Here is an 11940-nt window from a genome sequence, read left to right as displayed (position 1 = left end):
AGGTTAGAAATAAGATGATCTTGGTCACGAGAAGGTGCATCGATTAAAATACTCTCCAGATTGTAAGAGTTGGAAAGTGAAAATCGTAAGTCTTTGAATTGCGGGTTAATCAAATTTAAGATTATGCTGCTGGTGCTTTCTCTGACCCTGTGAAATGATAACTAACAGTGTGCTGCTTTGAGTAGCAAAATGGATTTAGGATAATGAAAATGATTAGCATAAAGTCATGTACAGTAGTGTTTCATTATTATTAATTTTTTTTGCAAATGTGTTAATTATTTGAGCAGTTTGTACCTGGGGGACACTTGATTTCTTTAGGACCTCTTAAGAGCATTGTTTTGTTGTTTCTGTTGTGTTCAGGAAAAAGTGCAACCCACTATATTCTAACAGGTTACACGTGTGCCTTCTGAAGTCTTACTATTATTTTCTATTGAACTGCATTCATTAGGGGTGATATCCTGAATAATTTGACCTGGCCATACATACAAGGCTATAAGGCATGGAAACCCAAGTAACATTTAACAATGGTGCTTTGTTGAGCAGGTTTTTATACAGTATATTTTCAGCGTATTTTAGCAATGTAAACATTGTGGTTAAACCACTGCAAAATAAAAGTCACTGATGTAATGTATTTTTACTGGCAAAGAATTCAGCTGAACTTCACCGCTGATTACTGATGATATTCATACTTAGGCATATAGTGAAATATCACTGGCTATTATCATAAGGATGTTAGGAAGTAAATTAACATTTAACTAAATGTTCAATCTGCTCTTCATGATCTCTGAAAAATCAAATGGTCTTTCAGACTCCATGGGATTATATTAATTGTTGAGGAATTCATGACATCGTAAAACAATGAAGTCCATTAATGGAGAGTTAAAATTTTTCAACCAAAAATTGTTGCCCTATAAATTCTCCTCACTGGAGATAGTTCTGTACACTTGAGAAGTGACTGCATACCCCTGCCTGCGCTGAGCAGCAGGATATTAGATATATTAGAAAATACAAAGAAAAATGTAGAAAGGATGACATAAAATACATGTACATGAACGCATTCCAAGCTCCATTCTGGTGGATCTTCCTACATCCTGTTGCATTCTGCCTTGTTGTCACCATCTGCTTTGTTCCACTTGATCCACGGAACATAAGATAGCCCTCTGCAAACAGAATTCTTCTCTTTCCTTGCCTGTGTTGTTTCTTTGATTCCCAAGTTTCTTCTATAACTTCCGTTTGGTTTCTTGTCCATATATGTATCATGAAGTTATGTTACTAATAATTTATCAGTTTTGTGTACCCTACAGAAAATCCATCTAATCAGACAATAAGTCAAAACTATGAGCTAAAACTAAGCCAGAGTGAGTTTATACAGATAATACTATTAATTTGGGTGTAGTCATAGTTCCTAGTGTCTCCTGAATGAGTAAAAATATTCCCAAGCAACCTTACGTGTACCACAAAGGTATGAGCAACAAACAGCTCTTTATAAATTCAGCATCAAAGATTCTTTTCCTCCTTTCCCCAATGTGTGCGCATGAGCACGTGCGCGCACTCGCGCACACACACACACACACGCCCCTGAGGAAAAAATCCTAAATGTAAGTGTTCAAGGTTTTTATGTGTTAAGACTTGTGAATTTTAATTCTTGTCCTATGCATAGGATATATTTTTCACCGTAATTTCATTATCTTAATGATATTTGGAATAAATAAGTATAGATAAATAAGTCAAATCAATGAAGTTCACATATAAAATTGCATATCCTTTGCTTCTCAAATAATATTTTGATGAGTTACTACCCATCCAGTAAGTCCTGGACTCTGTATTCCTTTGGGAAATGGCACAAGGCCTTCCTGACTGTTAGATTATGCATTTGGATCTCTGATTTAGCGGAACAGTGTGTAAAACTCTTTCATAATCAGAACACTCTCTATTGGCTCCACATCTGAAGATCCCCAAGAGTGCTGTTTGTTCCAGGGAACATCTGGAATAGATTACATGCAGTTAATTGGCTCCAGGTCGAGCTTGTTACAGACAGTAGCATGCAGTATAACCTATGCAATTCACTAAATCCACCCACTTTAGGTTAAATCACACCTACTTCTCTCTATAATTCCTCCCAGATGCAGGACACACACACGTGTCGTACATAACACACACACACACACACACACACACACACACATCCACATCCATTGGAAAGAAGATGGCAAAATATCATATTAGTGGAGAGGTTTTGGCTATGTATTTAACCCATAAATTACCTCAATTAAAAGATTAACTATTGAATTCAGAGGATTGTTGGGAAGGAAAACAGTGAATCAGGAACAGCAGATTATAGAGAGTGACTGTTTTATAGTAGGAAAATATTTAAAGTCAAGAAGTTCCAGCAGTTTCAGGATTTTTGTTTTATTTTGTCCCTCACCCTTAGCATATGTTTCAGCACGTGTGTGCACTTATCAGACTGTCATAGTAGCAAGGAAAACAGAACTTTGATTTTTAACTTATTTAACAGTATTAATGAGTTGGGTTACAAGGAACAGTATGACTACTGTTCATTGAAAGCCAAAACATCAATCTTCTTAACTTATAGTGGTAGAGGCACAGGGCATGTCTTAGCGATTAATGATCAGTTGGAGGAGGAGATATCTCAATACATACCCAAGGGCCATTAACCCCAACTGGTCGTTAATTCCCAAGAAAGGTCCTGTACTGAGGTCATTATTGCTAATAAAATGCACACATGGAAAGTTCCCTCTCTTTTGCCTGTGTACATAAACATACGTTCACATTACATGCATTGTTGCATGTCGTGAAAAAAAAAAGTAGTATTTTACATGTCCAGAAGTTCAGAAAAACTAAGCCTAATGAAAAATTTAATGTACTTAAACTCTGCATTCAATTTGCCTTTCATTTTGGTGAGGGGCAAGGGTAGGTGGAATAATACGTGTTTGTAGATCAAGACTGTGGATCTTCTTCGATCAGAGACCCATATTTTGCTGACATGTAGATCTAGGGAAAAATGAAAGCAACAGGTAAATGGGATTAGAGTTGCTGATGAGTATGGATGGAATCAGCACATAAAATCTAACCTCAAAAGCAGTGTGGAGTAATGGCACTGTTTGAGTCATAATATATTAGGTACCAGAACAGGCATGAGGCACATTTCGCAGTTAGGTCAAGTTCATATTTGGTGTCCTTTGTCTTCCACCTCTCTGGATTATGCTACTCTGTCCCTCCTTTCTCCTCATAGCAATCTAATCAAGACTATAATGCTTCAGGTTTTTCAAGAGCCCTGAAGGAAATATCACTGTCTTCTGAAACTAGCTCTTTTTGCTTTCCATTCTCCTTTCACTGTCTGCCATGAAACTATCCTTGTCTTGCTTAAATCTGCATGATACACCTTTGAGCTATCTCCCATAGCATCCCATAACTATCTTAATTTTAGAAATTATTTCATGGTGCTTTAATTATTTGTATATAATCAATCACTCCTTTCAGAAAATAATCTTATTTTTTTTCCTCATCTATAAATGGTTAACAAATGGTTGGGGACCAGCTATGATGTTAATCACTGTTACGTGTATATTCTTGTACATATGTTCTTATTTGCAAAAACGTAGTAAGTTTTTAAGGAGATCCTGTAAGTCAGTGGGTGTATCTGTTTTTTACTGGGATAAGTGACAAATTGAAAGGTTGCAAGATTCATTTCTTAAGAGACTGAGTAACTTAAAACTCACATGATTTAAAACTAATTGTGATAAACTTTTCTGTAGACCAGCTAAAGTGACTGTTTTGTGGCAGTAATTTCTATATTCTTGAAGAATTTACTTTAAATAATAATACAGTTCTTTATTTTTGAAGAATTTATTTTAAATACATTATTTTGGGGCACCTGGGTAGCTCAGTCGGTTGGGTGTCCAACTTCGGCTCAGGTCATGATCTCATGGTTTGTGGGTTCGAGCCCCGTGTCAGGCTTTGTGCAGACAGCTCAGAGCCTGGAGCCTGCTTCGGATTCTGTGTCTCCCTCTCTCTCTCTCTACCCTACTCAACTCACACTCTGTCTCTCTCTATCTGTCAAAAATAAATAAACATTAAAAAAATTTAAATACATTATGTAAAGAAGGACTTTACTGCATTAATATGCAGTAATAAATTAATTATGCATTAATTTATTATTAAAATTATTAAATTTTTATTTAAATTAAATCATTTTATTTCAATTTATTTATTTTAATTAATGTAATTAATTTATTAATTTTATTAATTTAAATTAAATTATTAAAATAAATTAATATGCATTAATAAAGTTTTAAAAACTAAAATTTTCATGAAGGGCTACTGTTGGTATAGATCTTTTTGGTCAGAAGGACATTCCTGTTTTCTCTCAAATTAAGTGAAACCATCAAGAAATGCCAAGTAACTGTGAATAAAATATGTAATATGTGGCATGTTTAGTACAATATTCTTTTTCTTTAATTTTTTAATGTTTATTTTTGAGAGAGAGAGGGAGACAGAGTGTGAGCAGGGGAGATGCAGAGAGGGGAAGACACAGAATCTAAAGCAGGCTCTAGGCACTGGGCTGTCACACAGAGCTTGACGTGGGGCTTGAACTCAACGGGCAGTGAGATCCTGACCTGATCTGAAGTCAGACGCTCAATGACTGAGCCACCCAGGAGCCCCTTAGTACAATATTCTTAAATGAGTATCTCAATTACCTTGGTTATTCACATATGTGGTAATCTTCTAAATAAAAGAATTAAATATGTGCGGATTACACATAAGACAGAACAGTTAGGTATTTCTTACAGGTATCTTTGAAAGTAATTAAAATACTTTAAAAAGTATAATGTATTAAGCATTTATGTTCGACATTTCATGAAGAAACAACATAAAACTTGTAGTCTGTTTCCTTAAAATATTTGTCATGTATAACAATGAATCAATACATCCCTAAATTTTATTTTACTTCACTTTCCCAGATTGATCTTAACTTGTGAGATTCAAGGTAACTAGATCCTTGATATTCAGAGGCATTTACTTAAGAGTTGTTCTTTCATAAGAAAGTTCACTCATATTAGACCTTGTCTTAAAACTAAAGCATATACATAGAACATTTTGATATTCAATAATTAGAAAACTACTTAAAGTATACTTTTTTTAATAAAGGATACTCTATACTACAGCAATTACTAATGAAGTATAGAAATTTTTTGGACAAAAGGTAAAGCAGGTACCACATCTGGAATCTTCCCTGGAAGTAGGCATAGCGAGATTCTCTCTGTGGGCTGTTTCTCAGAAAGACAGCAGTAACTTTGTGGAGAAAGAAGAGAAGTTGAAGACTGCAAGAGTTGATCCCTTGATTCCACCACTTTGCAAAACACCCAGAGACTTAGGGGTTAGGAGTCCAACTCTAGCCAAGGTCCTGGCCAAATATTTTAATTCACTTCTTATGTGACCATGTGATCTTGGGAGACCCATTTAACTGTATACCTCAGTTTCCTCATCTGTGAAATGAGGTAAATAATTATGTATCCTTTGAGGCTGTCAGTGGCATTAGTAAAATGTAGACTGAGACATACTAAAATTTTAAGTTCATTTGAGCAAAAATTGATTCCAGCCCTCTAGTGCCCAACCGGAAGAGGTTGGGAGCGCTTTGCCTCTGGCAGCCAGAGTAAAGACTTGGGCAGAGAAAGTGCCAAAGCAGAGAAAAAATTGGCTACAGCCTGCGGCCTAGTTGGTTCTTTGTGATTGGTTGTCCTCGTGTTTTGATTTTGTAACTTTGATTTTGTAACTTTCGATTTTGTAACTTTGATTTGGTAGACTTACATCTCAGCTTGCTTAGGAGGCCGCCACTGCATTAGAGTCACCCCAGTCTCATGGCCTCCTTGTTTAGTTCATTTAACAGGATTAAGTTATTTCAGTTATGGAAAGCACTTTAAAGGAAGTATCTGGTACCTATAAATATTCAATCAATATTATTTGTCATTATCATTATCAGGCTTAGTTTGAAATGTGTGTTTTAATTTATTTCAGATCTTAAGAAAGACAAGCAAGGCAGCTTATTTATGGCAACCTAGTTGATCACAACTTCCTCTCTTTTATAAAGCCTTTTATATTACAGTTTGTTTTTCTTTTCATTACTGCCGTGTGTGGAATAGTATATAGAGTGCAGGTTAAATCACATTACCCCAGGCCTAAAATTGGTGGCGGTGGCTCTGACCTAATCATTGCCAATTTTTCCAATTTTAGGCAGACTTTTAAACTATCTTTATGTCACAGGGCACCTAATTGACTCAGTCAGTTAAACCTGCAACTCTTGATTTTGGCTCAGGTCACGATCTCATGGTTCCCGAGATCGAGCCCCAGGTCTGCACTGTTAGCACAGGGCCTGCTTGAGATTCTCTTTCTCTCTCTCTGTCTTCCCTTCTATCCCTCCTCGTGGTCTCTCTCTTTCAAAATAAATAAATAAACTTAAAAAAAAATCTTTATGTCAGAAACAAGAGAAGAACTCCCTGAACATGACAGCTTTTATTTGTTTTTGCTTGGGGATCTTTCTCCTTGGGGATGATATAGGGAAAGAATAGGCTTCTACCAGTATTCTTATTTGAGTAAAGAACTCATGAAGTTAGAAAGAGTTGGTTCCTCCTGCATTTGTGTTAAAAACAAAACAAAGCTTTGTTACAGAAGGGAGGCTAATTATCATAAATAGTTGAAATTTTAGTATGCATTCTCCTCTGCATCTGAGTAAAGGCAGACCTGAATTTTATCAATCAGTTCTGATTCATTTCCCTTGTAACAATTTGCAAAATCAAAACAGGGGAGAAGGTGCAATTATTATTTTAAAATCTATACACATTCAGAAAATTATAATTTAGTAAGTCTAGGAAAATCAGCAAACTGCTCTATTAATGATTATTTTCTTATTTTTTAGATTGAATTTTCACTGTTTGAAAGAGGACATTGTTTTCATCATGAATGCTACTAAAAATGAGAGACCAAAGTCCAGAAGCCACAATTTTCACCTTTTTCATGCCTTGATGATGCTAAGCATGATCATGCTCTTTCTTCCTGTCATTGGAACTGCTAAGCAAAATATTCCACGACTCAAGCTGACTTACAAAGGTAAGTCTGTAAATGTTTTTCAGATTGTCTTTTTGATGACTGTATTTCTTTTCTTTAGAAATGCGTACTGACTTCAGTGAAATGTTTATAGTATTGGCATCAGTTAATAAAAATATTATAGAATACAATGCCCAATTATCATTTTTGTGAGGGAAATGGTGCCTGGGTTATTCGTGTACCCTTTTCAGCTCATTATTTACAATGATCAGCTACTGATTAACATGATTTGGTGATTTGGTTTATAGGTTATAATCAGATTTGTATTAAAACAAATCAGTCCCTAAAAATAGAAAAACATAATTTCATATAGCTCATATGGATTAGTTCATCCCTGGTTAGAGGGGATTTATTTTTAAACACAGTAAGATATCTTCAAAAAATGAATACACTAACCTACCATTAAGATCTCAAACATATACATGTTTATTCTTTTAAAAAGACCACGTGGAAGGCTTGAAATACAGAAATGAAAATCTCTTTAAGAAATGAAATCTGCTAATTGTTTTTAAATGTTTAAATTAACATAAAAGCAAAGTTTATATGAGTTATATTTAGTCATCTTACATGTGTGTATGTTTATGTGTATAGATAGATAGACAGGGACTATGCCAAGTTTTATTCTTAAAAATGTATATCTTTTGTTTTCTCTTCGTGCTTCTTTAATACTTTAAGTAATGAGAAAGATGTAGGGACTTATACTCCTTTATACCAAACTTGGTAGGTAAAACTTATGCCTGCAGTTTTAATAGCTGTTTAAAACAACTTACTGAGTTCAAATTAAATATCAATAATAAAACCTAACTTCATGTCAAATATAAGTGGAAGTGGAATTGGCATTATACCCATTACACATTTCATACGTGGGTATCTGTCTGGAATTTATATCTCCTGAGTTAAAGAGTTAAGGCAACATATTATTTTTGAGTTCTAATATTTTTCTAGAATTTTTTAAGCAGTTTAAAAAAAGCACACAAGAAAACAAAAAACAAACCCAGAAAATCGCCTCTGTGTGGTTGAGGGGAGGATTAACTGGGAAGAGATATGGAAAGAAATGTTTTGGAATTATGGAAGAGTTCTCTATCCTGATAAGGGATGTGATTCCCCAAGTATATGGATTTTCACAACCCATCGTATGCACAAGTCAGAGTCGTTCATTTGCCTGTATTCAGAATTAATCTTAAGAAAAGAACAGAAAACAAATATGAAAGTCCAAACAATTAAAAAAAAAGATACAGAAAGTTTGAAAATAAAGAGGTTGAAGGGGAAAAAGGAAAAGGAAACTCTGGTTCCTATGATAGAGTGAATAACACTAGAAGATTGCATTGATATGTGTGAACAACACAAAATAAATCAGACTTTCAAAGAAACAGAGAGCAAAGCATTGGTATAAACGCGGTGTGTTGTCATTTCATCCTTAGCACTGGCTGTTATGGTGAGGGTTGTTATCATCCCCTTCTTACATATATGGGTATGCTGAGGTACCGAGAAACTGAGAAACTTGCCAAGGTTTCAGATTGGGTCGTGGCTCAGCTCCTGAGTCAGTCTCATGCTGCATAGACACTAACTGCCTGATCCTATTTCTTAGTTCCTGGTCATTAGTGGTTCTTCCCTGAGGCACTCACCCATCAGAGTGAGCTTTAACATTTACAGAAGCACCATGCTGATGTTTGACTGGCTATATGATTTTCAGTTGTCAAAATTAAATAGAGTTGAAGAAGGCCACATGCTCTATTTAAGATGACAGCGTGGCCCAAAGAGACCTACACACTTGTGAGATGTTATGCCTTTTGATAAATATATGGAAAAAAATATATATCGTCATCGTGATCATTTGGGTTCATAATCATAGTTCCATACAAATGGTTATAAAATATGAACTCAAATGTGATAAGTTGATTATTTGAAACTAGCAAATTAGCGCCTAAAAATAGAAAAATATTATTAATTAATTCCATATAGCTGCTACTAATTAGTTTATCCCTAGTTTGAGGGTTTTGTTTTGTTTTGTTTGTTTTTGTATACACATGTTTTTGGACTTGGAATCAATCCTGTGAGTTCAAAGTCTTGTTTACTTATCTCTGTATAGACTGTCACTCCTCTCAGTGCCTAGTGCTTATTTATATAAAAGCAGAACTGGTGTAAGTGTTGGATTAAATGCAGTAAGAATTACTCTTTTGATGGTTCTTCTATTAAGTATACTTTCCAAGTGTTATGTTTTTTAGATTTTTGTTTACATTTGGGTAATTGACATGTCGCAGCCTGGTAAGCAGCAACAAAGATTGAATGCAGGGTGAGAATTATGGAAACCTCCTCCCAACCCACCCTCCAAAGATACACACACACACACACACACACACACACACACACACACACACCTCTGCTAGCTCCCCATAGCTACTATTAGCCTTTTGTTTCCAGACTGTATGCTAATAATTGAGTGGTCATCTTTACTAGGAGAATTATTCACAACCCTAACAGAGCACTCCTCTTCACACTTTAAAGAATAGGTTGGGGTGCCTGGGTGGCTCAGGCAGTTAAGCATCCGATTTTGACTCAGGTCATGATCTCACGGTCCATGAGCTTGAGCCCCGCGTCAGGCTCTGTGCTGACAGCTCAGAGCCTGGGGCCTGCTTTGGATTCTGTGTCTCCCTCTCCTTGCATCTCCTCTGCTCACACTCTGTTTCTGCCCCCGCCCTCAAAAATAAACACTAAAAAATAAAAAAATAAAAGAATATCTTATCTCTTTGGAAATCATCTATTCAGCACTATGAATGTGCACATCCACTTCCAAGAATGTGAACCACTTCCGTGTCCACCTTTTCTCCACCGTATCTGAGAGTTGAGAAGGAACTGCTAATTTGGGGTTATGGTGAGGCAGATTGCCTGTACACAACATTCCTACCTCTGAGATAACAATCATAGCTCTCTCTTGGCATTTTCCTTCTCTTTTGATTCTAACTAATTGAGATCAGCTAATACCACCCATTGCTTAGATAGTTTGGGGAGCATCTAAAAGTTTGTGCTTTGGGCATTAAAACACTGCCAGAATGTGAGGTTGGAAACATCAGCTGAAGTGAAAAAATAATTTTGTTTTCAAAAATATTTAATTTTTCTGGTCACAAACTCCACTTTGTTTTCTTTGCTTTCCATGGTTCATGCTTCCTTAGATGCTGACCAGGGATGCAGACAGTATCAGTAGCATTAGCTACTTTGAGCAGCTGCAAGGTTATTTTGAGGGATTTCTTAAAGGCCAACAGAAAATATAATAACCATTTTATCCGAAGAATGCTCTTTGATAAAGACTTAACTTTGAACTTCTGAATCCACAGGAGCTTGTTTGGTTCTATTGTTTTGTAAAGAGATTTCCCTTCAGTTGCATATTTTGAATTCTTGCACATGTATGCATCCTAAACCTGTTTCTTGAGTAGCAGGTAAGGAAACTTGGAGATCAGGATGTTGTATGTATCTGGAATTCATGTTATAAGGTTATGATATACATTTTGCCCTATAGGTTGGACTTCTCTCAGTGGCGTGTACAGTTTATACTGCAGATGTAGTAAAAAAATAACTTGTGAGAGATGACCGATTTCAATCCTGTAATAAATAGTATAAACATTCCATATTTCACAATCGTTGTGAAGGAACTCATAGGTTCAGGATATTTTTGCCTAGGAATCATTAGCATCTGCAATATTATTTGTTTGGAGAACCAGAAAATGAGGTAGGTAAAATAAAGAAAAACTGGACAAAAGCTTTGGAATAGGAAGAGAAAAATGAAAGTTAATTGAATATACAAAGACTCATTTCTTGTTATGAATTGTAGTGTTTTTTTCATCTTTTTTTTCTTTTTTGTATAGTCTTTCTAGCTTTTCTTTTCCTTTCCTAATTTTAGATTTTAGTACTAACTTATATGTGAATGGTTTATATCTATTACATATACGTGTATGCATGATATGCATATGTTTCACATGTATCATCTTTTTTCTTACTACATCCTTTGAACCTGGCATAAGGGGAATTCAGCTATCAGTTCCATTTGAATACCCCCCTAAGTCAGTGTGTCGCATAGTAAGCATAATACCGTCAATTATGCTTTTTGTGAAACATTATTATCTTGCTAGATGTGAATGATTGTCTACAGACCAAAGGTTTCCCTATGGGAACAACTGTGAAAAACATTATGTAGCTCCCTCTTGTTTACAACACATATTAAGATTACTTCCACTTACTCCCAAAGCATTTTCTACTGGAGTTAGTTTCCTTCAGTTAAGTACCACCCAGAGATTGTGAATTTATTAAAGGTGCTTTCCAGTATTTTTACTGTTGTGGTCTTCTAGTAGTTAATAAGCCCTTCCAGTTAAAAAGATCATTGTTGACCTTGATAAGAGTAGTGTCTTTGATGGTTGGTAACCTTCAGAATGGGTTAAAGTGAATCATTAAAATCACTAAGGAGTTCCAACCACAAAATGCAATCTAGAGTGGACATTTTTGTTGTCAAATTAATGGGAAAAGAAGCCGGCTTGCTCTGAATACCTCCCCTTAAGTACATAGTGAAGAAGCCTTATCAATCTTATAATAAGAATTTACATGTAATATATGTTTTTTTCTATGAAGCAAGTCACTGATGGTTTAATTTTGGTAGATGTGCCATGTTTGAATGAACACACTTGTTTTCCCAGATGTATTTTCTCTAAACAGAGGCTGTTCATCTGGGCATCTGTAGTTTCAAGAATTTAGGGATAATCTTACTGTGTGTGTGTGATGTTTAACTGTCAACAGTTAATAACAATATTTTCTGAATGCCCATTACGTTTC

General features: G+C 35.4%; 1 protein-coding gene across 1 annotated transcript in view; it reads left to right on the top strand.

Moving 5' to 3' along the window:
- The first annotated feature begins 6953 nt into the window (after positions 1–6953).
- The window catches only part of SEMA3D (semaphorin 3D), a 125883-nt gene continuing 120896 nt past the window's right edge, over positions 6954–11940 (top strand). Inside the window, exon 1 of the mRNA XM_047097073.1 lies at positions 6954–7125. Coding sequence (XP_046953029.1) covers positions 6975–7125 — 151 coding nt within the window. The 5' untranslated portion in view covers positions 6954–6974. The remainder of the gene's footprint in view (positions 7126–11940) is intronic.

This window comes from Lynx rufus, unplaced genomic scaffold (assembly GCF_022079265.1).
Source record: "Lynx rufus isolate CCGP_SWC_20201006 ecotype Redwood Valley unplaced genomic scaffold, mLynRuf1.p SCAF_4, whole genome shotgun sequence".
NCBI lineage: Eukaryota > Metazoa > Chordata > Mammalia > Carnivora > Felidae > Lynx > Lynx rufus.
Note: the sequence above shows the minus strand (reverse complement) of the source record. Positions and strands in the feature narration are given on the sequence as shown.